Source organism: Poromitra crassiceps, assembly GCF_964638095.1.
Source record: "Poromitra crassiceps genome assembly, chromosome: 17".
In the NCBI taxonomy this organism is placed as follows: domain Eukaryota; kingdom Metazoa; phylum Chordata; class Actinopteri; order Beryciformes; family Melamphaidae; genus Poromitra; species Poromitra crassiceps.
Genome location: NC_139635.1, coordinates 36837273 through 36864979, shown reverse-complemented (window position 1 = coordinate 36864979; position 27707 = coordinate 36837273). Strand labels below are relative to the sequence as shown.

Here is a 27707-nt window from a genome sequence, read left to right as displayed (position 1 = left end):
CTATGACAACTACAACCTCTGAAGGAACAGTGGTACAAGTTAAGACAATAAGCAGAAGACTAGAAAAGACAAAATTATCTGGAGGGGGGGGGGGCGAGTAACCATTATTCTAAATAGTAGTAGTAGCAGCTGTAGGCCTAGCCCCATAACGTGTCGCTGCTACTGTTCTCACTTCCATATTATGTTAGTGTGCTTGGTTGCTTCAACTAGGGCTAGGCCTACAGTAGCCCCATAATGTGACGCTGCTACTGTACTCCGATAATATTCTCGTACAGCAGTCATCGTCACACAGCGTTCGAATCCTCAATGGGTGGAAAACGCTGAAAAGACTGCTTCCGTGGTTTACGCCCCATGACAAAAAGCGGGGTGAAAGGTGCCCAGACTAGTGTCCACCCAAAGTGCTCCAAATCATGTTGTCCATGCTATCAGACTCAATTGTATGAGTTTGCTCAAATGCTGCAGTGGAGGCTATTGTCTAGATGAGGCGTTTTCAAACTCTGAGACTGGGCCAGACAAAACTTGGAAAAAGGTGCCCCCCCACTCAATTCCTAGATGCCTATATTGGATCATGGTTATTTGATCCCATAAACACTCAACAATTATTTAAGCCAAGATAGCCTGATATTGCTGTTTGACATACTACATAGCCTACATGAAAAAGTGTCTGTCTGAAGTCATTTTTAGTTTCTGGTCCTGGTGGGAAAACAGTACAATTCCCCAAAACTACTGTAATTAGAGCAGGCATGTCTCTTAAAAAGACTCAAAAGACTCTTACGAGAAACTTTTTGGATTTTCAAACTCAAGGCCATGACCTATCCAGGCCTCAATGAGGAGATTGATTACTCTCCTTTCTTGTAAATTGCTTTGTTGTGCTGCTTTCTTTCTTCTTCTTTTGGGGATGCAAGTGTTTGTTGTTTTTACAAGTTGTACCTCTGAAATGAGTGATAGGTTTGTACAAGGCGTTCTTTTCCATTATGTCACTGCTGGAGTTACTGCCGACTCCTTCCTGTCAGCTCAATTTATTATGCAAATGTTATGCCACACCTTATATATGTTTGCATTGCAGTTTTTCCCTTTGTCACCCTGATGAAGGCCTGTGTGCCGCAACGCAATGTGTTTTTAATTCTTGCTACTACGCATTAGCCACACAATAAAGGCTTTTTAACTTTTTTCACCTACAAGAGTGCCTTGGTTACTTCTTTTTAGTCACCAATACAGTTGACAAGGAGGGTTAAGATGAGGTAAGTAGCCTACTTGCTGAATGTATATTTGGCATAATTCTATCATTGATATCAGCTTTATAAGAAAAATGTAATTTGAACTGAATCACCTATTTTAGAGACATTTCTGTATTGCACCACAGAGCACATATTACAAGGTTAACTAGGGATTATTGATGCACTCAAGTCACAATTCGATGCGATTCCCCTTACAGAGTTCACAATATGATTTTCTTTTTTTTACAAAATGAGATTGCAGACAAATGATGACAGAAAAAGATTCCTTTCATTATTTCTTAGACAAAAAAACACAAAATACTGTATTTTGTTGTATTTTTTCTTTATAAAAAAAAACTTATTTCGGAGGTAGGGTATACCTGCAAAACACAAACTTTAATGCATATTTCCTTTTTCGTTGTAACAGAAAAAGTGAAAAAAGCATTGCGACCGATTTTAATCTTCACACATTTTATATGGATTTTTAACTGTCTCAATGTTTTCTTTCCATTATCTATCAGTGCTGCGCAAAGTCAGACAACACTGGGGGCCAAACTGGAGCAACTGCAATGCCACTTCACATGGAAGCTAGACCACAGCATCCCAAAGCTTCTGCTGCTCAGGGATAACCTGGAGGACATTGGCACTGACGAGGGATGCCTGTGGCTGGGGCACATTTACAACCTGCAGGTAGGGCTGGGAAATATAGCGATATTATATTGAAATTGTGATATGAGACTAGTTAGATTTTAGATATCGTAATATCATGATATGGCATATGTCTTAAAGGTTGCATTACAGTAAAGTGATGTAATTTTCTGAAGACTGTATAGCTATTCCAATTATTTGCCTTAATACCCACTTAGTCATTATATCCACATTACTGATGATTAAATATAAAAAATCTCACTGTGTAAATATTTTGTGAAAGCCAATATTCAGGGAAGGAAACCCTGTCTTTGTATTTTATTTTCATCAGTTCTGTTTGAATAAAAGTGCTTGTGACATCTCACGTGGCTTTGAAATTAACATTTAGCCATATCGCTCAGCCCTAATTGTTAAGTAACTTACAAAATAGTCTTTAACCTACATGAACAAGAATTGTGATACGATCGTGGATCGGAATCCTGCCTGAAGAAAAAAATTGTGATATGATATTTTTGCCATATTGCCCAACCTGCAGGGATACATGCACTACCAGATGGCCTCTCAAGATGGCACCCTGGGTTCCACTACAGAGGACGCTCTGCCGTGCTTGATGAAGGCAACAGAGGCCTTTCGCCAGATTAGAAGCACGCTTTCAGACGAGCTGGGTCCCTGGTTGTTGGTGAACTATGGGAACCTGGCTTGGCTGCACCATCATCTGGGAGAGCAAGTGGAAAGTCAGTCTTATGTGGCAAAGATAGAGAACCTGCTACTGAGATACCCGTCTCCACCGCATGGTGAACTCCATCCAGACATCTATGCTGAAAAAGCGTGGACTCTGAAGGAGTTCAGCCCAGACAGAAAGTGGGAGGCTATAGAATACTTCCAGAGAGCCATCAGCATGGAACCGGACAGGGTGGAGTGGTGCACTAGCCACCTCCTTGCATTAGAGAGTGCTGTGGACAACCGCACCCCCGAGGAAGAGGCTGAGATGATGAAGAAATTGGAAGATGCCAAGGAACACGATCCAGACAATATGTACCTTGCTGTTCTTTACCTTGGGAGACTTGCCAAAGATGGTAGAGCAATTGAAGATGAAGCACGCAGGTTGGCTGAAAGGGTTTTGGAAAAGCCTGTGAGCAGCGACAGTGGTATCAGACCATTACTAAGACTTTACAGAGAATATTTAACTAACGATGAGGCCGTTAATATTGATGAGGCCGTTGCTTTAGCAAATCAGGCTTTAGAAAGACATCCAGATGAACGCTATCTGAAAAGCTGCGTTGCAACCTGCTACAAATGGAAGATCTATAAATCCTGGGCCGAAACCAGTCAAAGTATCATGGACAGAGCAATCTGTCTTCACAAAGAAGTGATCTCTCTTTACCCTCACACTTCACTACAGACAAAATTAGCCTTAGCAAGTCTATATGCGTTTCACAACGAGGCACAAGCCGACCAGATGTACAAGGAATTGCTATTGCTAGAAAACAACCTGGAGGCTGCCGAGTTACAGTTTCTTTACAACGGATATGCACAATTTCTACATTATCATCATCCAGAGCGCCACACTCCAATAATTAAAAAAGATGCAATAAAGTATCACAGGAAGGTAGCAGAAATACCACAACCATCCGAATATAGGAAGAAGAGCATCACAATTTTGAAATCCATTGTGAGAAACGAGCAGATGGACCAAAATGTGTGTGGAGAAATACAAGACTTTCTGGAAAAATTATAATTTGCATTTAGTTTATTTCGGATCAGGAAAAAAAAAAAAAAAATACATTACAGATTACAATAAAATATTAACATTTTAAATTTGAACATTTTACATTTTATATGAATCAAAGCAAAATGATCCAAGAGCCCAGTAAAGTAGCTAAAAGTTAAAAACTAAAAGCCTATACACATTTTCACTGTGGTCCTTCAAATATCAAAACTTCAACATGTCTGCACTTTATAAAAGAAAGAAAATATATATATAAATGATACATGAAATATACAATATCTCAGGGACGGTGTTGCAATTACTCTCTAGTCATCACCTTGTTTTTCCAGATGAGTCTTGAGAGAATGTTTAAAGACATTCACGGTGTTTATGCCTTGTACTGAAGCAGGTCAATTATTTCAAAAGTTGATAGCAGAGTTTTTTTGAAATGGAACGTCTAGAGCCCTCCGCACTAGGATTAGCGAGCATCGCAGCAACATCAGATGCGGTGATGAACGTAACCCTGTTGCAGTCCACTTCAAACAAGCAGGACACAGCATCTCCTCACTCCGGTACATCGGGATCGATCGGGATAGAGAAGGTTGAAAAGCCCCCTAGAGGAGGTGACCACGAACAACGGCTTTTACAACGTGAAGCTTTTCACATATATACACTCAACACGTTGGCTCCGTATGGCCTCAATGAAGAACTAGATGTCAAGCCATTCCTGTGATGTTTTAACTTTATTATAGCCTGACAGTGCCATCTTTACAAGTATGCACCCCGGCCATTCTACACATGAGCCTGGCTCTTTGGTCATGTGGTTAGCACATATGACTCTCACCTGGGAGTCCTGGGTTCAAACCCTGCCTGAACCTACCTTGGCCTGCCATACTATGCTTTTACATTTCTTTGGTTTTCTTATTGGTATAGATAGGGACAATAATATTCACCTGCATGTTTTACTTCTTTTTGTATCCCTTTTGTATCAGGTATTTTAGAACTTGTTTACCTCTGTTATTATGTGATCTTTATAAAAAAAGTTTTGTTCTTGTTGAGAGACCTACTGTGTCAACAATTATGTATTTTGTAATGATCACAGGTGTCTGTCATCACCTGTCATATGAGGTTATGCCAACAGAGAGCTTGTTCTTTGTACTGCCTGACGAAGACCCGTGAGGGTCGAAACGTTGCATTTTTGTAATTAAAAACTCACAGTGGGAGCTTCAAAAACAGTGTGCGGATTATCTTTTCCTTTTTCTATATGAATTGAATATTGACATTGTACATTGTATTCACGGGGGTGGTAACAGAATACCTGTAGCGGCATTATGTATTCAATAAAGCCTGAAGTTTGTTATGTTTCACTTCTTCTGTACCTATCTGTATACCTCAAATATAGCAAAGTAATCTTGAAATGTGAACCTTGATTTCTGTACAGTGACTTTATTGTGGTTGAATCGATTTTGAGTCAATAAAACGTCCCATGAACACATGACTCATGTACTGTAGGTAGTTACAAACTACATATCAATAGTATTCTCTTGACTTTCTTTTCTTCCATACAAAAGGGGAGACCAGGGGTGGTTCTAACACATTTGGTCTTAGTCTCTATAACTCTGAGTTTTGGTGTTAGATCTCTCACATTTTGACACAAAATGCCCACATTTTGTCTGCTACAAAAATAGCAATCACTTTAATCTCTATTATAATATCACAGACTTCATGAACTGATGTCATGTGTGTGTGTGTGTGTGTGTGTGTGTGTGTGTGTGTGTGTGTGTGTGTGTGTGTTCTAGACTGAGAAAAAATATAACAATCTGAAATTACGGCAGAGAACTGTGTGTTCAGAGTGGAGTTTCTAAGAATGTGTTGTTTGAAGTTCATTATTACATATATGGAATATGAAAGACAAAGATTCATTTTGGTCAGCAGAATTAGAATTTGTTTTTCCTGGTTGTGTAAACGGTGTGCATGTGCATGTGTGTATCTGTCTGACTGATTGGTGATTCAGCTTCAGCCACCTGTCCTGATCTCCTCTTCATCCTCCTCTGAGACACAGGACCTGCAACACACACACACACACACACACACACACACACACACACACACACACACACACACACACACACACACACACACACACACACACACACACAATTTAAAGGCTCTATTATAACAGAACTGTGAAACAATTTACATTGTTGTTGTTTTATACAACAGGTAGTTCCGGCCGAGCAATTTGATTGGACAAGAGGGATCCTACGAGTGCCTATATTTCACGATAATGCACTGGCGCTTCACTGTGTGTAGATCACTCCGCTTCACAGCTGCCCTAATCAACAAAACGCTTCACAGCTGTAGAGTAGACAGTAGTAAAGTAGACAGCCTGCAGTTAATTAGGCTGATTAGGCTACATTTTCAGCAAAGCAGAAAGCTGAGGGGACTATTTTTGTTGGCGGAGGAATAAATACAGAAATCATCTATTTTCTCAGTTTTTTGTCATTTTTTTAATCAGCTTTGTTTAATAGAACTGTTGTATAAAAGCAATATCACACTCGAGGTCGTGCATTGTTGTCTAATATTGGCACTGCTGTGATTATCTTCAGCACTCGGCCTGCGGCCTCGTGCCTGCGACCGAATCACAGCAGTGCCAATATTAGCCAACAATGCACTCCCTCTCGTGTGATATTGCTTAATTATATTAGTCTGCCTCTTTTCTACAGCACTCTGCCAGTTAACCAGAGAAGAAGAAGATACAACAGGCTGCAACCAGTGTTGGACAGATGCCTCTGTTCCCGGGATACAACATATACATGTCTCATTTTCGGGGGAAATATTAAACCCTACTGTTGACAATGCCGGGCTCAAATTACAGACGTTTTTTTCACCGACTTATCCACGATCTGCCCCTCCCGAGAATCGGAGGACCCAAGCCCTGGTCGGTACCGAAAGCTGTGTGAGCTGTGTAGAATCAGAACCCTCCCAAACTGTTCCAAGATGCATCCGGAGCTGCCCCGATAACTCCCAACCATGATATTTGTGAGTCTCTGCACGGTCACGTCACGTCATTATATGCCTTTCAACACTGTATAATACAACATTAACGCCCCCGCCTGGACAGTGCCTAGCAACGGTAAACCTCTTAGCACTTTAGCACGAGGTTAGCGATACAACGTTAAGCTATAGCAAACGGATATTAAAACTGATGGTTAAATTCTCACTTCCGGTCCTCCAGAACAGACAGCTTGATTTGTCTATGTTTGTCTCTCCGGCTATTTCCTTGTCCAAACTCATCTGGCCTTCACTTTTCTTTGGCAAACTACTGCACCTACTGCACACACCAGATCAGCTGTTCTGCCTACTGCACACACCAGATCAGCTGTTCTGCCTACTGCACACACCAGATCAGCTGTTCTGCCTACTGCTCACACCAGATCAGCTGTTCTGCCTACTGCACACACCAGATCAGCTGTTCTGCCTACTGCACACACCAGATCAGCTGTTCTGCCTACTGCACACACCAGATCAGCTGTTCTGCCTACTGCACACACCAGATCAGCTGTTCTGCCTACTGCACACACCAGATCAGCTGTTCTGCCTCCATGTTCATAAACACCTGCCTCCTGCCTCTCCATGGTCACGTGAGTTGTGGCATACAGAAGCTCCGTCAGGTGAGATCATCTTAATATCTTGTAGTGTGTGATGCACCGCCATGTTTGCGATTTTAGAGAAGAAAATCGGTTGTTTCTCTTCAGTTCGTGATGCAACCTGATTTCAAAATCGGTTAGGATTTCAAAACTCCTGTAATCTGAGCCCAGCTTAACGGCCGCTGGCTGTCTGTCAGACATCTTATTGATGTCTGACAGACAGGCAGGCACGTAGACAGACAGACAGACAGACAGACAGACAGACAGACAGATAGACAGACAGACAGACAGACAGACAGGCAGACAGACAGACAGATAGACAGACAGACAGATAGACAGACAGACAGACAGACAGACAGGCAGACAGACAGACAGACAGATAGACAGACAGACAGACAGACAGGCAGGCAGGCACGTAGACAGACAGACAGACAGACAGGCAGACAGACAGGCAGGCAGGCAGGCAGGCAGGCAGACAGACAGGCAGACAGGCAGGCAGACAGGCAGGCAGGCAGGCAGACAGACAGGCAGGCAGGCAGGCAGGCAGACAGGCAGGCAGGCAGGCAGACAGGCAGACAGGCAGACAGACAGGCAGGCAGGCAGACAGACAGGCAGGCAGACAGACAGGCAGGCAGGCAGGCAGGCAGGCAGACAGGCAGGCAGGCAGGCAGACAGGCAGACAGGCAGACAGGCAGGCAGGCAGGCAGACAGACAGGCAGGCAGGCAGACAGACAGACAGACAGACTCACTCAGCCCGGTAGAGACTCTTCTGGTTGACCATGTGTTCTCTGAATAGGTTGATGGCTTTAAACAAGTCAATCTGATCCTGGTATTTGTCTATCACCTCCGTGTACCTGTCAAATACACACACACGTTTTTTTGATTAAAAAAAAAACTTTGGGTTTGACTATTTGCTTTGGCGTTGTGTGTGTGTGTGCATGTGCGCATGTGTATGTGTGTGTGTGTGTGTACGTACCTGTGTGCCCAGGCCTCCTCCTCCAGGCCATCTCTGATCCACTGCTGGAACAGGCTGCTGGAGTCCGGCTCCGGCCGAGAGCTGGGCTCCCAGTCTGGGTCAGAGCTGGAGGAGAGTCCCTGGCTGGGCTCTGGGCCTGGCTCTGACCTGGGGAGTTAGAGGGTTAGAGGCAAATTATACTTTTGCCGTAATTAATTGAGCAACATCTAGTAAAAAGCTGGGCATCTGGTCATCCGGTAAACAGCAGAAACGGCAGTTGCCGTTTCCGGCGGATACAGAAATGGCCTCTGCTCCCCAAAACAATTCCACTCTGAAAACAGGGCGTCATAGTACACACATTGAAGATTTCAGCTAAAAACAGGGTGTAAATTATGTCTTTTCATGTCAACTTCATGTCAGGGCTTGTGGAGACTTACGCCATGTGAGCAGTATGGAAACATTTATGTATTTCTTCTGTTGATTTTGCATTTTTGCTCATGGCCCGTTCACACTCAGCAGACAGTTAGGTTAAGTTATCCTTCATTTATCCCCAGGGGGAAATTCATCGTCTGCATTTGACCCATCCTCTAGTCGACTAGGGACCTTCCTAGAACTAGGAGCAGTGGGCAGCCGCTGTGCAGCGCCCGGGGACCAACTCCAGTTATTTTGCCAGTGCCTTGGTCAGGGGCACTGACAGGAGTCTTAACCCTAACATACATGTCTTTGATGGTGGGAGGAAACCCACACAAACACGGGGAAAACATGCAAACTCCACACAGAAAGGACCTGGGATGGACCGGGGTTTGAACCTGGGACCTTCTTGCTGTGAGGCAACAGTGCTAACCACTGAGCCACAGCTCTACTTGACTGATGCGGCCGGTCTTCATTTCTCCAAACTGGGACCGCGCCAGCTGCATTCTACTGCATGTAGTACACTGACTGACTGTATGCAAGTACCTCATACAACCCCACATCAAAAAAATATAAACTATCCCTTTTATATAGAATTTGTCCCTTTATTCAATCAGCTCAGAAGGCTGTCCTGTGTGTGTGTGTGTGTGTGTGTGTGTGTGTGTGTGTGTGTGTGTGTGTGTGTGTGTGTGTTGGCCTAAGTATGACTAATGAAATGTATGTGAGGACATTAACTACTGTCTGAATAAAGAGGCTAATGTGATATACATTTTCTATATCACTCATTAATATTAACGACCCTCTGTTCCAATTGGCTAACCGTTTCAAGAGTGAAACGTGAGACGCCGTGGCCCGGCGGCTACAGGTAGGGAAAACAATGACAACCACTCTACCGCTTTGAAAAAAATTACAACACTTTGTTAGTCTATTATTTCTTATACAAATGATAATGAGTGAACCTTTGCGACACAAAAGTTGCTTTTCTAATATGGATTGTGTGGATTTACTGTAGCTGGTGACCGTGTGTTTCGATACTTTCACCCTGTTTTGATAGACCATCCAACTCCTTTATCATCACAGAGGCAGGCAAGGCTAGGGGGAGTCCTGCTTGACAGCAAGTGGACCTTTAAAGCAGCACAACGTCCTGGTGGTACCTTTTCTCCAGAGAGGATAGCTCCCGGGCCAGGAAGGAGCGGAGCCGGGCACGGACGGACAGAACCACCAGCCAGTAGACCGGATCGTCCAGAACCACCGAGTGGAAAGACTGGAGGGAGAGACGCACCGAGCGGGAGGGAGACGCCCCGAGGAGGAGAGACTGGAGGGGAGAGCAGACAGACAATATTGCAATACTGAGCTATAGACAAGCCAACGGTGGTAGATGGTAAAGAAATCGCTACAACATGTTCAATTATTCTTCTCTTTTTCATTAGGCTAGGTACTTTTTGTAACCCCCCCCCCTCTTCAAGGTTTATGGTAATTATGGTGGGAATTCTCAGTGTTGATTGGTTTATTGATTAGTCATTGCTCATTGATTAGATTGATTCCTATTGTCCCTTTAAAAGCCTCAACTTAAGTGTCATACTGATGCAGGCCCAACAGCTGCTGCGTTCCACCAACTTTCCCAGCTGCTTCATTATCTCCAAGGTCAGAACGATGATAGACAGACTAAATGTTTTAGTTAGAAGGTTACTTTTTATGCTTAGTGTATATCAGAGGTTTTCAAAGTCTGAGACGGTGGGCCTCCCCCCAGACAAAGCTTGGAAAAAGGCGCCCCCCCTCGCTCAATTCCTGGATGTCTATCATGATTATGCTATTTGATCATCATAGACACTCAAACAATTGAGCCTGAGACAGCCTGATGTTGCTGTTTGACATACGGTACTTCAAGACATTTGTTTCTGATTCTACCAAAGTGGGATAAACTGACAAATTCCCGAAAACTACTGCATCTCATTCTCATGTGATCTCCTTTTGCTATCTAATGTAATAATGTCATATTCACTTCCATTCACCGAGCCTCCCCTGAAACTGCTTGGAGCTTTCCTGGAGGCCCACCTCCCACTTTGAAAACCCCTGGTGTATATTCCTCCAAGGACTTGTGCGTGCTATATCGCCTTGGGTGGGAGAGCTTAAAAAGAAAAAGAAAACTTGTTGCAGACTGTGTTCGTCTGTAAGCTGCTGTTCTGACTTGATCAACAATTCAATCTGCTTTCACTTGAGTTTCCAGTCTCCTGAGTGTCTCTCTGAATTGCTGCAGTTCCCACAGTAATAAAAGTCTGGTACGTCTAACTGTTAAAACAGGGTTTCTGCAGGTTTCAACAAGTTACATTCCAGACATTTTAAGACAGTTATGAATGCAATTTAAGACCTGCTTCACATCCATGCTGGCAAAAAAAAGTACGAAGTGATATGGAGGAAAACCTCCTGATGTCAAACAATATTGGGTGATGGCAGCAGGCTTTATGTTTTTCAGGCTTCCCATGCAAATCTATCAACATTCCTAATGTTGAACCAAGCACCAACATTAGCCCACACACCACAGCAACACACTATAGCTGGATGTAGGCTACGCCTACGCCGATACATTCTGACCAGGCTGCACAGTTTGCATTAGTGGTTATTGGTCCCATGTTGATTTCGTGTTGTCGTTTTCTTACAGCGTGATCAATACAATTACCCCCCAAAACACTGAAAGCGAGACTGAAGTTAATTCAAGATTCAAGATTCATTAATAGCCTAAAGTAACTCATTCAACTAACTGTAAATTCCAACATGTTGGCAAAATACTGTATATAGACAGAGTATACAGTATAGCCTATGCCATGGGGTGCCCAACATTTTTACATTTCAGATCTACTTTTACATTTTTCAACAGCACGAGATCTATCGTGTGGGTAGTAGACATTACCATAAATGAAATGCTGTCTGTAATTTCAATGATAAGCGATAATAAATGAATAATAAACAGTCGGCCTATTTGTTAATGTATATTTAAATTGTCAGTTTGCAAAAGAAAACATGTACGGACTGACTGGTTGAATGCGAGACACTGACACTACAAAGTTATACTCATTATCCAAAAATGATTTTCGTGATCTACCGGTAAGCACCCTGAGATCTACCAGTAGATCCTGATCTACTGGTTAGGCATCACTGGCCTATGCCTAATGGTGTGTGTAACAGTTGAGAATTCAGACACTAGTAAAATGTATTTACGGTAATTTTTATTAACCAGATAAAAAGCAATTGAGACATAAATCTCTTTTATAATGCGGAGATCTACCAGTAGATCCTGATCTACTGGTTAGGCATCACTGGCCTATGCCTAATGGTGTGTGTAACAGTTGAGAATTCAGACACTAGTAAAATGTATTTAATGTTTATTAACCAGATAAAAAGCAATTGAGACATAAATCTCTTTTATAATGCGGACCTGGCCAAGAAGGCAGCAAATATCACACGTCAGGGGCATGACAAAGACAATACTTACAACATGGAAAACAATTATTTAAAATTGAAGAAAGGGGGGGACGGGGGGGGCATTACAAACACAAAAGCACATTACAGAAGATATAGCGTTCTAAATCACACATTTCGACAGGAGCAGCTAATGGTGAGGACCACTGTGATGTTATGTTTGAAGCTAGCCAAAGACATAAGAGGATCCAGTTTAAGTGGAACTTGTAGGTCCGTTCGTTCCAGGATCAAGGGCCAAATATGAGAGGGTCCTCCTTCCAGGCTCAGTCCTCACACTTGGCACCTCAAAACGGAGCCAAGTGCTGGATCTGATCTGAGGCTGTAGGATCTGAGGCTGTAGGTAGGAGTTGCGTACCGCCGTAAACTTGGAGCAGATGTAGCGGTGTAACTTGTCTAAGATGTCTTTATACATTCAAATGTGCCAATGCTGCATCCTGCGCAAAGCAAGTGAGGGCCAGACAATCAGAGAGTATAAAATACAATGTAAAAATAAAATAAAAAATGAAAGGGTAGCACATCTCAAGCTTCATCTGAGGGGAGGCCCACAGTCTCAGACTTTGAAAAGCCCTGTTCTAAACTATAAAACACTCAAGCAATTCAATGTTTACTCTCCTGTGTGGATTAATCATATGTATGTTCAACTGTCCTTTTTGACCAAGACCTTTACCAGACAGATCGTTAAAATGGTTTCTCTCCTGTGTGGACTATCATGTGTCTCTTCAAGTTTCGTTGAACACCAAAACCTTTACCACAGACTGAGCAATTAAATTGTCTCTCACCTGTGTGGACTATCGTGTGTGACTGCAACTGTTGTTTTTGACCAAAACCTTTACCACAGACTGAGCAATTAAATTGCTTCTCACCTGTGTGGACTACCATGTGTCTCTTCAAGTTTCTTTGAATACCAAAGCCTTTACCACAGATTGAGCAAATACATTGTTTCTCACCTGTGTGGACTATCATGTGTGACTTCAAATGTCCTTTTTGACCAAAACCTTTACCACAGATTGAGCAAATACATTGTTTCTCACCTGTGTGCACTATCATGTGTCTTTTCAAGTGTGATTTATGACCAAAGCTTTTACTACAAACTGAGCAACTCAAATGTCTCTTGCCAAGAACTTGACTTGAGTCTAAACCTGACTGAGGTTCACTAGTTTCCATCCATTCTTCAGCACTGTGTTCATTCTCAGGTTCAGAAGAGTCTGAAGTCTTGCCACCACCAGCTTCCACCAGCTTCATCTGTTCAGTTGAGCTGCTGGCAAGAGGCTCTGCCTCTCTGTTCTCCTCAGTTTGACTTTGATGAAACTGTGAGGACTGAGGTTTCTCTTCCTCATCTTCACTCTTCACAGGAACAGCGGTGAATGGGAGCTGGGTGATATTAGCCTCCTCCAGCCCTTGAAGCTGATCTCCCTCCTGACTGGTCCACAGTTCCTCCTGTTCCTCTTTAATGTGTGGGGTGTCTGGGTCCTCCTGACTGATCCAGAGTTCCTCCTGTTCCTCGTTGTGTGGGGGCTCTGGGTCCTCCTGGTCCAGACTGGGGCTCCACTCCTGCTGCTCAGCGGGAACCTCTTCTTTAATGACCAACAGCAGCTGCTGGAGGTCTGGATGCGAGGCTTCTCTGTGTAACAGCACAGCATCCAGCAGTTTTCCTTGTCGGTCGATCTCCTCTTTAGAACGAGCAGCTTCCTCCTCGTACTCTGCTATCGTTCTTTCAAACAGGCCAAATATCTCTTCAACAGTCGCAGTTAGTAGCTGTTTCACCACCGCTCTCAGCTTCTGGACTTTAGACATCTTCATTTTCATACAGTGACACGACTGTCTGGGCTCTGTCTGTTTCTCTGTCCCACTGCTTTGATGACATCATCAGTGATGTCATAAATTACATCAGTGAATTACTCACACACACAAGGCTATAGTTCAGTGATGATGTCACTGATGACCTCATCAGTGACATCATCAGTGACTGATATCAGTGATGTCATACATAGGAATTGTGACATCAGTGATGTCATAAATGACAATCAGTGACTTGTCACACGACAATAGGGCAGGCAAGGCCACACAGCGGCCGAGCTGCGGGCAAGGCAGCGCAGCGGCCGAGCTGCGAATGCGAGCTGCAGGGCCAGCTTGGCGAGCTGCAGGACGGGCGAGCCTAGAAATCGAGATGCCTATAGTCATTCAAAGCTCCAATAACTTCACAGCTCAGCTAACGTTAGCTTTACAGCTCCATTCACCGGAGTCCCATAAGAAAGTCATGTTGTAGTCTGTAGACTCTCCCAGCAAAGGGGCTGGGAGAGTCTGGCTGGGGACGCTTTCTATTGTGGACTAGAGGGGAAAAAGGCTGTTTACAGCCATCCCCCGAACGTACCATGCAGGCTGCTTCATTGCATAATCCACATCAATCGTTTTCAGCATGTAGCAACGAGCTAACGGATAGCGCTGCTCTTGTTATTGTTTCAAAGGCAGGTGCGCAGGCATTTGAGCTCAGCAGATTCAACACGTACAGCAGCAGCAGAGCGGAGCGGAATGGGATTTCCATCCGGCACCGACTGAAATGGCCGGCGGAGCGAACAGGAGAACACCATATATGGTCCTATATTGTGAGTGGACGGTCCTGCCAAACACTCAAAATATTACAGAATGTACAAAGACACACACAAAAGTGACATGTTGTGAAGTTTGGACACGTAGTCGAACAAGACATAAACAAATATGATATAAAGGATCTAAAGAGATTATAAAATGTTATAAAAGGATTCAGATATGAAGAGATATAGATACTTTTAACAGATAAACAGTATTAACAGAGTATAAACAGACTATAGGTGAAGTAGCCTAAAGTTTGCTGTTTACAAAATATGTACAAGGTCAGGGTGCATCAAAGGTAGCAGTAGTAAGTGAGCTTTGTGTTGACAAGGTTTGCAGATAAGTGACTGTCAGAGTAATAAGATACTGTATGTACAGTGATAAGGTGCATGATATAGCAGCAGTAATGAGATAACAGAGTAACACAATATAACAGCTATTTAGAAATCAGTCATTTTCGGAGATCTGCTGATGTTGTCAGCTGACAGAAGCCGGCTCTCAGCTGTCAACTGTCAAACCAGCTCTGTTTACAACTTTTGCAGAAAGCCAGCCAGGCGCTTTGCGGGCACACGCTAGCCTACCTGTATCACTGATACAAATCAAGTCGAAGAGGAAAAAGATGAGATCAACATCTGTCATGCAAAGCTTATTCAAATGAATTGGAGAGAGAGGGGCGAGTGAGAGGAAGGGAGAGAGAGTTTGAACAGATCTTACACTGTAAAACATCCAACCCCTCAGTCATCAAAACAAAAACAAGTCAAACAAAACGTTGCGTATAAAAATAGTTTTACTGGTTCAAACCAAACGGTACAGATATATTTAGAAACAGGAGAGATCGCATAACATTTCACTGGGACCAAAACGTTAAACAAATGCGGGTTTAAAGAAAATATTTTTTCGATGTTTTTTTAAGTTTTGGTCCGAGTGAAATGTTCTATGGTCTCTCTCGATTATAGCGTTAGCTGAACCGTTTGGTTTGAACAAGTGAAAATACTTTCATAAGCATTTTACGAAATGGCTATGGGGAAATAAATGGCAGATGAAAATCTCTGGTACAGTGCTGAAGCAGGAAGCTAACTATATCATCTGTCTGTCTGTCTGTCTGTCTGTCTGTCTATCTGTCTATCTACTCTATCTATCTCAGTATTTATCTCAGTATCTATCTATCTATCTATCTATCTATCTATCTATCTATCTATCTATCTATCTATCTATCAGACAGGCCATCTCTGCTTTGGCTACTAAATTTGGTAGTTGTAAAACAATTAGCGTTATATCAACGAGCAACGGATTGTCAAACGAATTTGACCATCGATGACGTGACTTGGACGTAACAAGCAAGCTATCAATTGATATATCAACATCACCCTAGCTGTCAACAGCTCTGCTAGGGCTGGGCTGCGCCAGGACATTTCCTTCGGCGGCTGGCCAAGCAGGGATTCTCTTACCGCAGCCTGCCCGGGGAGCTTCACACTAATCAACATCGTCACATTCAAGCCACAACTGAACAAAATAACACCTAATGTAGCTACTATAGTTAGCTAACTTCCCAAATGCTTACAAGTTCTGAAAATGTGTGCCTTCGTCATTCCAGCTATTAACGCGATATCGGTTGTTCATTACGATATGTCGAAAGGCAGCGGTGCTGCTAGGCTAACATATAGCAAGTGCTAACGTTACTTAGCTGGTAAGTAACGTTAGCGCTTCCTAGCAGCACATTGGTACACAACCGATGCTGGAATGAGACACATTTTCAGAACTTATCAACTAAGTCCTACATCCTGGCTCACTTCCAAGTCGTCTCCTTGTTTTTGCGGTCTGGAATCCGTTATTCCATGAAACTACTGTTGTGTTAGTGTTAGTCCCAGACAGCCAGGTTGGAGAGAGCCTGGTGACGCGGGGTTAGGTTGGCAAGGCAACAAGAAAACTCACTGACTTTAAATGACTGGGCACTGCTTACAGCTAACGCTACAGCTTTTAACCAGAACTTCTATCAGGAAATACTACAGTAGATACTCAGATAAACACAAATAAAGTGAAAGGCAGATACGGCCAAGACAAGTGGAAACTAGCAGCATTACTGTGGGCAGTGTACTGGAGCAATGTCAGAACAGGGAAGGGAGGGGCGGACGGACGGGTGAAGGCCAGGGCGCGCGCGCGCCGCCGGCCCGGGCTATGCTTGGCATCACCAGGGTAACAAGTCCTACCTGACGTCACCTAGGACTATGGCTCTCGCACAAATCCCGTACCATCTCGTCTACGAGACTTCATGGGGGGGAGGGGGGGTTCATGGAGCTAACATTCAAACACCTTCACCTATTTATTTGAAGCTTAGCCTACGTTTAATATGACCACCCAAGATTGTAACAACATATCTATGATACAAAATTAAGAAATGCATAATATGGCCCCTTTAAAGGTGAAGCCCAGCCCCTCTGGGGCCCCCTGACATGAGATCGGTGTCAGCCAGGCCCCCGTGAGCTACTCAAGGCCATCTTCAGCAGAAGGTCCTGACCTCTGTTGCTGGGCAGAAAACTTCACTGAAGTTTCACTTTCACTGAAACTGAAACTAACTGGGTGGATGGAAAAGTACTGGAAACATGAACTCTGGCCCTCAGGCTGTAAACAGGCTGGGGAAACAGCACATTTTGGAGTTCTTTTTGAAAGTGAAAGCACTTTGGAGCGGACACCAATGCATGTTAGCCCAGCGCTAACAATATCCAATTTCACTGCCCTAAAATAAAGAAGAAACAACTGGAGGAAGTTGAGTCTCAGCCCAAAATATATAGATTTATGAGCTGCACCCGCACGCATGCACGCGCACACACACACACACACACACACATGCGCGTGCGCATTCACGCAGCTCACACACGGATAGACACAAACAAATATGCACAGATGTGGAGTGTGGAAGCAATAAGCTACAGTGAATAGAGAGCCAAAGTGACCGCCTACTTCCTGCTTCAGCACTGTACCAGAGATTTTTATCCGCCATTTATTTTCCCATAGACATTTCGTAAAATGCTTGTAAAAATAGTTTTACTTGGTCAAACCAAACGGTTCAGCTATATTTAGAATCGGGAACATTTCACTCGGACAAAAACTTAAAAAGACTACACAGAAAAAATATTTTCTTTAAATCCGCAATTTCTTTACATTTTGGTCCAAGTTAAATGTTATGTGGTCTCTCCTGTTTCTAAATATATCTGAACCATTTGGTTTGATGAAGGAAAACAATTTTTATAAACATTTTACAAAATATCAATGGGAAAATAAATGGCAGATGAAAATCTCTGGTACAGTGATGAAGCAGGAAGTATAGGCGGTCACTTTGCCTCTGTATATAGACCTCAGTCAAGCAGGCCTGCTCCAAAGTGCTACAGCTTTCACTTGCATACTTTCCCTTGAATTGAAAGTGAATGAAGAAAAATGAAGAAGTTATCTCGAGGTTTAAAAAAAGAGGATGAGGAAAAAGAAAGCAAGACAGTGGAGCAGACAGGCCTACTGATTACATTAAGCAGTTACAGTAACTGAATGCAAAGACAACAGATGTGTTGTCTTTTATGCCAAAGAGAAATTTCCATGTTATGTAAATAATGCAAATGTTTGCCTATAACAGACTCTAGATTGTAGTTTGCATAGTTGCTGTTTTTCTTGAATGTGTCTGTACCTGCTCCCTTGATTGGTAGTCTCTTAAAACAGACGGTTGGCTCTCGCAATTTCTAAATGCTTCCACCTAAACGTCTGTAATTCGAGCACGGAAAACTTGGTCAAAACAGAAAGGGAAGCTCAGGGAAAATAATGAGCGATGATAGGGGGATGTCCCGGGAGTCCTATGGAGCCAGAACAGTCTCATATAGAATGAACTCTTGCAGGGTTTTTCACGAATGCACATGCTTTGTTTTGTTTTTGTTGTATTTCGGTGTATTTCTAAGTCCACCATGCTGCTTCCACCCAGTCAGACTAGTAGGGGGGTACTTCAGAAATCAGGGAAAGGGGGTATTAAAGCCAAAAAAGTTTGAGAACCACTGATCTAATGCTAGCCTTTCAGATCAAATTCATTTATTTAGGCCTATTTATTTATTTAAACTTTATTTATACAGGGGTAAGGCCCTTGAGAGCATGCTCTCATTTTCAAGGGAGCCCTGTTACAATAAAAACATTTACAGACGTTGCAGAATTACAAACAAACAGATATAGACAAACAAAACAAGAAGATAAAAGCACATCCAGTAAAACATGCAGGGTACACACACACACAAACGCACGCACGAGCGCGCGCGCGCACACACACACACACACACACACACACACACACACACCCTCAAGGAGCACTCTAGACTCTAAAGACACCAATCGCTCCAATTTGAGTGTTTCGGAGCCTATTCCATTTATCAGGGGCGTCAAATGAAAAAGCGGTATTTCCCAATTCCGTCTTCACGCGCAGAATAAACTGTGTAATGTGAGGGCTTTATAAATAAATGAGTAAAAGACAGTGTTGCTCCCTTCGAACCGTCAGAGAGGGCCAGCCCACCTTATCATACAAAATAGCCTACAGCGGTGCGTAAGAATTCCATCACCCGTTACAAAACGCAGGGCGCTGCGATACACCGCATCAAGAGGCTTCAAGATGGTGGGTGAGCCGAGGCAGGCATGTACGCAACATCGCCGTAATCGAAAACAGACATTATTAGCGACTGTACAATGGACTTTATAGTACAGAATGAAAAGCAAGACTTTATTCCTGTAAAGAAAACCACATTTTCTCCTCAGCTTCTTGGTGAGGTGTTCCACATGGGCCTGAAAAGACAATTTAGTGTCCAGCCAAATGCCAAGATATTCATAGGAACGAACCATTTCAATGATTTGCTCACGTTGGAGTGTGCGAATACAAAAACTATTCTGGACACTAGGGGACCGTGAGAACCGCATTGATTTGGTCTTGTCGGAATTTAAAACAAGCTTGTGATCGAAAAGAGAGCGTTGAGAAGCATCAAAGAGAGTCTGCAGGCTTGCAGCGGCGTGTGCAGGAGCGGGGCCAAAACTGTTAAGACTGGAGACGCTGTCTGGTTTCAATAAGGACAACATGGGAGCCCTATAGTCTCACCTGGTCCCTGCTGCACGACTTGTAGTATTGCTGTGTGTCCAGCAGCAGTGCTCTGATGTCCTGTGGTCCCTGAACACTGCTGATCAGCGCCTGGGGGAGGAAACCGGTTCAGTCCAGGTTATTCCAGTCTAGTACACAAGAAAAACATCCCATTGACAACCAGTGGTGGACAGATAGGCAAAGGTAGGCGACTGCCTTGGGCCTCGGCAGCCAGAGGGCCCCACAGGAGATAAGAACAAAATGTAAACTTATTCTTAATCAAATAAATACATATTAAAACCCTGTCAGCTCCCTCCTACTCATTCAGGCTACAGTGGGCTATTCCACCTTGAGTCATTTGACTTTTAGCTAATTTTACATGCGACTGCATCACTAGTGAGAGAAAATAAAATCAGCAAAGCTACCCATGTAGCGCGCACGCGCGCGCGGGGGGGGGGGGGGGGCGTTGGATTCTATGGGGGCCTCAGGCTTGCCTTTGTCTAGGGCCCCCAAATCACTAAGTCACGCACTGGTGAAGAGCACCTGTATTATATCGAGTGCACAATATCACTATTTCGAGGGCACATTTTGGCAATTTGCGTGCATGTAAAGAGGAAATCGAGGGAACAAATTGTATCTCGTGCACGTTACCTACACTAAATCGTGGGCACAACACAATATTAATTTTTTCTCCCAGTGGCCACTCCTGGGCTCCGCACAGATCAGCTAGACCACTTTTTAGCTAGATCTTTTCCGCGTGATTCTAGAAGGACAAGAAAAAACATCGAAACTAAAACACCATAAAGACTGACTGACACCTGAGAAAGAGCGAGAGAGAGAACAACAGAAAGACAAAGAGAGAGAGAGAGAGAGAGAGAGAGAGAGAGGAGCAGGCCGTTGGTCTGACCTGCAGAGAGCTGCTGACGTGGGTGAGGTAGAGCGCCTCCTGCAGGCTGAAGCGGGCGTAGCAGCGCTCAGACAGCCGGCCGGACCGCAGCTCCAGCAGGAGGGGCAAGCGCACAATCTCCTCCGCCACCGAGTCACTCTCCCCCCACAGCACCGTAGACACACTCTGCCCCGGGAGCACTGTGTGTGTGTGTGTGTGTGTGTGTGTGTGTGTGTGTGTGTGTGTGTGTGTGTGTGTGTGTGTGTGTGTGTGTGTGTGTGTGTGTGTGTGTGTGTGTGTGTGTGTGTGTGTGTGTGTGTGTGTGTGTGTGTGTGTGTGTGTGTGTGTGTGTGTGTGTGTCGGTTCGGACAGAGAGGAGAGATGAGGAGAAATTAGTGTGTTAAGCTTCTGGCTTAGTTGATAACATAGTATTTTACTAGACTCTCACCTGTGTCAAATGGTCTCTTGTTGCCTGGGGACAAAGTGCAACTGGAGATAGAGCAAATAGATCAGACATAAGCAGTTAATATTCAAGTTAATGAGTAGAATGCTTGGGCTGATATCTGATAACATTCACTATCCCTATATCACAAGCTATGCCAACATTGTAGTTGGAGACTGGGAAGCCAATTGTGTGTTTAGCGACAAGAATTGTTTTGTCTCCAACATTAAACTGTGGAAACGCTATATCGATGACATCATTTGCTTCTATGAATCAGACCTAGATGACCTTCAGGAGTTTGTTTCCTATCTGAATCAGACCACAACCTTCCTCAGACAGCAGCCCTACTACATCTGTTAACTTCCTGGACGTAACAATTTTTAAGGACCTGGACAATAAAATCCAAACTACAATTTATCGAAAACCAATGGAACGAAATACCATTTTGCATTATAAATCTAATCATCCAAGCCATTTAAAACGAAATATCCCAACAGGTCAATTCCTTCGTTTGAGACGAAATTGCTCCTCACTCGAGGAATTCAACACCCAGGCTACCGACATGAGGGGTCGGTTCCTAGACAGAGGCTACCCCAGAGACATTATCAATCCAACCATGACTCGTGCCCAACAAACCCCAAGGAGCAACTTATTAAATAAACATAATCAGGACACAGACTCTCCAAGACTGTGCTTCATCACAGACTATAACCACTGCTCCAACCAAATAAAACAAATAGTCATGAAACATTGGCCAATTTTACAAATGGAACCCATGCTGAACAATGTATTTACTAACTCTCCTCTTTTTACATACAGAAGAGCTCCAACTCTCAGGGACACACTGGTCCACTCCTCCTGTAACCCTGAACGTGCCACTTGGCTGTCACTCAAAGGCAATTACCGATGCGGCCGGTGTGCTCAATGTAATAATACCTCTGATTGTAAGTTCTTTACACATCCACTTACTGGTAAAAAATTTAAACATAAAGGCTTCATTGATTGCATCTCCACCAATGTAGTGTATATGCTTACTTGCCCCTGTGGCAAAGTGTTGGACAAACAAAAAGGTGTCTGAAACTACGGATCTCTGAACACAAAAGTGCAATACGCACAGGAAATGTAGAATATGCTATGGCAAAACATTATCTTGAAGCAAACCATGGCTCGCCATCCACCCTCCGGTTTGTTGGGTTAGAACAAGTCACTGCGCCACCTAGAGGGGGAAACCTCCCCAAGCTGCTGTCACAGAGAGAGATGTTTTGGATTTACCAACTGAATAGTATGCAACCTAAGGGACTTAATGACGACTTTACATTTCGACCTTTCTTATAAATTAGGTGGCTGGTTAGTTTTCTCATGTTTATTTTTGCTCTCCTGTTTGTTTGGGTTGTTTTAATGTGACCCATACAGCTTGCTGCTCTTGATGCCTGATCTGTACTGTTGTCTGACCCAATTGCTTCTGAACTCCAGAAGAAATGTGATATTTTCATAGAATATAGTCTGAGAATGCACCACTGTTATTGAAATGTATTCCTGTGCTCTCTGTCTGTGCTCTGTGTCCTAATTGATTGTAAGGAAGTACCTCCCCCTACACAGGTGGGATGATTGTTTCTGTTTTACCTGCATTTTAAAAAGGAGGCTAATCCTACCACTCTGTATGATGCTCTGATGAAGGCACATGTGCCGAAACGCGTTAACCCTCAATAAAAAAATAAAATGGAAATCTAAAGTCTTGCATCTCAATTTTTGGCGTGCTGCTACCTGATTTTTTTAATCCTATATCACAATACTTTGCAAACATCACAATATTTCATGCAGTATGAAATATTTGTTTCACATACACATCAGCTGATATTTACTAGTTTTCTAGTAACGGTTTCTTCTGTAACTACAGCCTTCTTCAGAGCTGTCATCTGACTTCCTGGTGATGACGTGTCTTATCAGCTGGTTGGGCCGGGAAACCTGTCAACATAGGGTTCCCGGCCCAACCGCCAGATGACAGCTCTGAAGAAGGCTGTAGTTACAGCCGAAACAGTCAGCAGGTAAAATAACATCATACTCTACTAATTTGTCTGGAAATAAGAAAACTAAAAACATAATTTAAAAGAAGACAAAATTAACCTAATCAAGTTGTCATATTGTGCTTCAGTAAAACACATTTAAAGGGACAGTTCACCCCCAAATGAAAATACCAAGTTTGTACCTCTTACCTGTAGTGCTAGATTGTTTTGGTGTGAGTTGTTGAGTTTTGGAGATATCGGCTGTATAGAGATCTCTGCCTTCTCTCAAATACAATGGAACTCGATGGATGGCACTCGGCTTGTGGTGCTCAAAGCTCCAATAAATAAATAAAACAGCAATGTCTTTCTCCAGAAATCATGACCCAGTTATTCAAAATAATGTGAGAGTTTCATGTGGAAAGTATTTTATTTCAACCAAACTACACCCGCTAGCTAGCTGCTGCTGGCATCTCAGTCAGTCGATATCGGCCGACACCCGACATCTCTAGGGCTGATATCTCCAAAACAGCATTGATTTTTTTTTGTATTATTATACAAAAGTAAAATATATAAAACAAAATAAGGAATAATTGGACATAAAAGGGATAGAAATCAGACAATGGTGGAAATGATGTTACATAATATTCAATCACAAATAACAAAAGATTAGAGGTAGCCTTGTCCTATACTGACATTCACATTTACAGTTAAATAGCACTACCGGTAAGAGGAAAAATCTGTATTTTAGATTTTGGGGTGAACTGTCCCTTTAAATCCAGAACCTCTGAACGATCAAGGCCCGGGGAAACCCTGTCAAAGATGAGGCACCACTTTTAGTCTTGGTTCACAACGTTTTCTTGCCCGTTAAACGGCTCTTTTCCCTGCCGCCGTCGCCAAGTGCTGCTCTTGTTGTTATTCTAAGAATTCTGACTCCCCCCCACCCCCTGAATTCTGACTTCAAACTCAGAACTTGTATAAACTGTTCACATGTGGCTCTACTCCTCTTCCATATACATAAGAGGAAATCCACAGACAAGTTTGGTCAAATAAACAAGTGAGAACAAGGAAATGTTCTCTAGCAACATGTTGCCAAACTGATGGTTCCACTGGGGCTCAAACCCAGGACCTTGTGTGTGTAAAGCAGATGTGATAACCAAAATGGAACATGCTGGGAACTCCTTCTGTTCCTCTCTGCTTCTTAGTGTTAATTTTGTTAATAAAAACATGCTTGTTGACTACCTTTTTTCCCATGACTAAGACGAGTCTAAAATGCTCATTTTAGTTTCTTTGACTAAGACGAGACTAATATCCTCAGACTTTTAGTCGACTAAAACTTGACCAATAAAAAACAGGATGAGGTTGACAAATACGATAAAAACTAACAAGGACATTTGACACAGGACTAAGACTAAATTAAGAAAATGGACGACAAAATTAACACTAATTATAGACTGCCCCCCCCCCCCCCCCAATGCAGCAGTTCAGTTGCCTGTGCTGAGATGTAGCCGACATTTAGCTGTATTAAAAACACATTTACAGAGATCACAGTTACAACAGACCCCGCCCAGGATTAGCTAAAGGGTGTTAAATGTGTATGAAGCATTGTACAAAATGTACTAAGGTTAATCCAGAGAGGTCTGAGAGCTTTCCACACAGTGCAGCCAGCCTCCCTCCCTTCTTCCCTCAGCTGCGGGCTGAGCAGGGACTGTAAATAGAGTCTACTCGTCATTGCTACCGGCGTACGCCGACACTGGCACGGGCGAGCAGTCAGCAATAGCTAATTTCCTTGGAAGAGTTGGCAACACTGCTTCAAATGACCATTGCAAGCGCATCAGCAGATTCAACACGAGAATTGATTCAGGACTTTGTGGCCGTAGTATTTTTTTTATTGTTTTGACTGTGTAAATTGAAGCACTTGATAAAAAAGTAGTGCAGTGTGGGATTTGGGTGGGGGGGATAATTACATAGGGCCCTAGCAGACAGGTTCACCTTAATCTGATGACTAAAACTAGACTAAAATGTCAACTGCTTTCATTGACTAAAACTAGACTAAAATAGTTATGGTTTTCTTTGATTAAGATGAGAATAAAATACTCAGACTTTTAGTTTATTAAAACTTGACTAAATAGAACAAGTTGACTAAATCTGACAAAAACTAAGAAGGACATTTGACACAGGGCTAAGACTAAGACTAAAAAAAAAATATATATATAGCCCATACAATTAATACTACTGATTTGTTTTTGTGTGATACGTTAAGCGCTGCCACGCACTTTACGTTCACGCTTTTCATTCTGAAGAGTTTTACCTGGCTGTGGATGAGCAGACGTAGAAGCTCAACTCTCCACACGGGGCGTCATTCAGCTCTCCACCTGAACACACACATGGCAAACATGTGGTAATAAGCAAAAAGGAAAAAAAATACATGTATTTTAATCAACAAGATAGTTCAAATTTAGTTAATTAGTTTATGTTAATTTCAGTTTGATTTGAACGCCTTGTTTTTGTCTTAGTTTGAGTTTATTATAATAACCCTCTCTCTCTCACACACACACACACACACACACACGAGGAAAACAATGATCCCACTATAATCATCCATCCGTCCGTCCATGCGTCCGTCCGTCCGTTCACCAATCCAATTATTTTACTTTGCGTCATCTCCATGCAAGCCCTGCCCTCTGTGGAGTTTCCAGACCTCTGATTGGCCCAGCTGTTGTATGTGAAGGGTGAGCCGTCACTCCAAAACCAATAGTCACCCTGCAGAGAGAGAGAGAGAGAGGAAGAGAGGGAGAACGGGAGAGAGACACAGAGAATAATAGTTCTCTCACCAATAAAAACACAAATATGCACACACGCACGCACGCACGCACGCACGCACACACACACGCACACACACACACACACACCTACCTGTGGTGCCTGGTATCCTCCCAGCCAGACAGGAGTCTGTGTGTTGGTCATCTGGCGGACAAACTGCACCTCTTCTGCTGTGTGAAGCGACGCCAGGTTACTGCCTGCCTGAGAGCACATAGACTGACAACCACACACACACACACACACACACACACGCACGCACGCACGCACACACACACACACACACACTCACTTACTTTTAATCATATTACACAAAACACACTTACAGCAAGGCACACTTACGTGAGACTTGAGACTTGTGCTCAAAGACTTGAGACTTGACTTGGAGTTGCAAAAAATGACTTCAAGAACAAAACCTCCAGTTGAATTGCCTATTTTCTTTTTGTGTGCGTGCGTGTGTCTGTGTGTGTGTGTGTGTGTGTGTGTGTGTACCTCAGCCGCGCTCCAGGAGCTCCAGACGGGGTAGAAGGCGAAGCATCTCTGCCCAGACAGGAGCCACCTCTCGGGGCATGAAGTGGTCGACAGACACACGTCCAGCACTGGAGAAACAGTTCAGTTTCACTTCACCTCGCTTTAATCCACTGACTGATGACATGACTACAACTACCAGCCTACATGATGATAGTGTTAAGAGCGCGATAGAATACAGCAAGTTTGTGAATTTCGTGCAATTCGGATACGCGCATAGTCATAGCACCACCTACTGGCAACGCAAAAAAAGGTTTATCTCGAGAACCCTTCATCCGATCGACTTCAAACTTGGACTTCGAATTTTCTGCAATTCGACGAATTGGGGGAGCGGTGCAAGCAGGGGGAGGATGGGAGGTGAAGAGTGGGAGAGCATGATGTGTGAATGAGGGAATTCACAAGTCATGAAAAAAAGACGACGATTAAAGATGATTAAATCCTTTTCAACGATAAGAATTCAAACACTAATTATTATTTCAACATAATGATCATTATATGAAACAAAATCAGCCTGTATAGTCTGTATTGGATGCTGGACACTTTGAACCATTGAGTGGCTCCCAATGTTAACAGGTAATATTAAAATAATACATTCAAGTCAGATGGCGAAGGTACTGTATGTCTCTATGTATTTGATGCAGACTGAAATGGTCGTTACTATACATCTAGTGGTGGTGATATGCAACTGCAGGTTGTAATTTGCGTCAATATTCTGCAAGATTCAGTTCTGTTTATTTTTTGTTTGTTGTATATTTATTTTAAAAATCTGCTGCTGATTTTATTATCTTGTTTGTTATATCATTCTTTAGATGATAATCATTTATTTTATTTGCAGAGGCTAATGTATATTATTTAAGTAATATTTATTTTAAGTTGTTCATTAATGATATATATATAGCACCTCGTCCGCCCTGCAGCTCGCCGAGCTGGACCTGCAGCTCGCATACGCAGTCGCCCGCAGCTCGGCTGCTGCGTGGCCTCGCCTGCTCTATTGGCATGCGCAGCGCATAATTGCTCAACTTAGCGGAGAGCTGCCTCGGGGAGGCTTCAGGAGCATGCCGTGCTGCGTCTGATAGACACAGGCTGCCACCAGTACCAGTGTCTCACAGTCGTAACACAATGCTTCCTGGTGGAATCTGATGGTAGAAGTGGCTATAAGCAAAGCCGGCTGAAAAATAAGTGGGGATACGCCGTATACTCGCGTACTGTATACCCTGCACTACACCACTGGGTACATGTATCTGTCTACAATCAAATATTGAATGCCACTGTATGCAGAATGTTGCA

General features: G+C 43.3%; 3 protein-coding genes across 3 annotated transcripts in view; 1 reads left to right on the top strand and 2 right to left on the bottom strand.

The window, feature by feature from the left end:
• LOC310792390 (uncharacterized protein) overlaps positions 1-27707 on the bottom strand; it is a gene marked incomplete at its 5' end in the record, with an annotated part of 49550 nt that overhangs the window by 1344 nt on the left and 20499 nt on the right. The window lies entirely within an intron of this gene.
• LOC310791985 (interferon-induced protein with tetratricopeptide repeats 2-like) lies at positions 1109-3934 on the top strand (the record flags this gene model as incomplete). The annotated part of the gene is made up of 4 exons (XM_083653667.1): positions 1109-1241; positions 1739-1907; positions 2401-3199; positions 3924-3934. Exons 1-4 carry the CDS (start codon positions 1237-1239, stop codon positions 3932-3934), a joined length of 984 nt encoding a protein of 327 aa, XP_083509793.1. The 5' UTR covers positions 1109-1236.
• Positions 5462-26108, bottom strand: LOC310791889 (uncharacterized protein; the record flags this gene model as incomplete). Its single annotated transcript, XM_083653567.1, has 10 exons — positions 5462-5638; positions 7973-8077; positions 8200-8346; positions 9744-9904; positions 19766-19855; positions 20652-20830; positions 21079-21119; positions 25384-25447; positions 25727-25835; positions 25989-26108. The coding sequence occupies 10 exons, from the start codon at positions 26106-26108 to the stop codon at positions 5590-5592; spliced, it is 1065 nt and encodes a 354-aa protein (XP_083509693.1). The 3' UTR covers positions 5462-5589.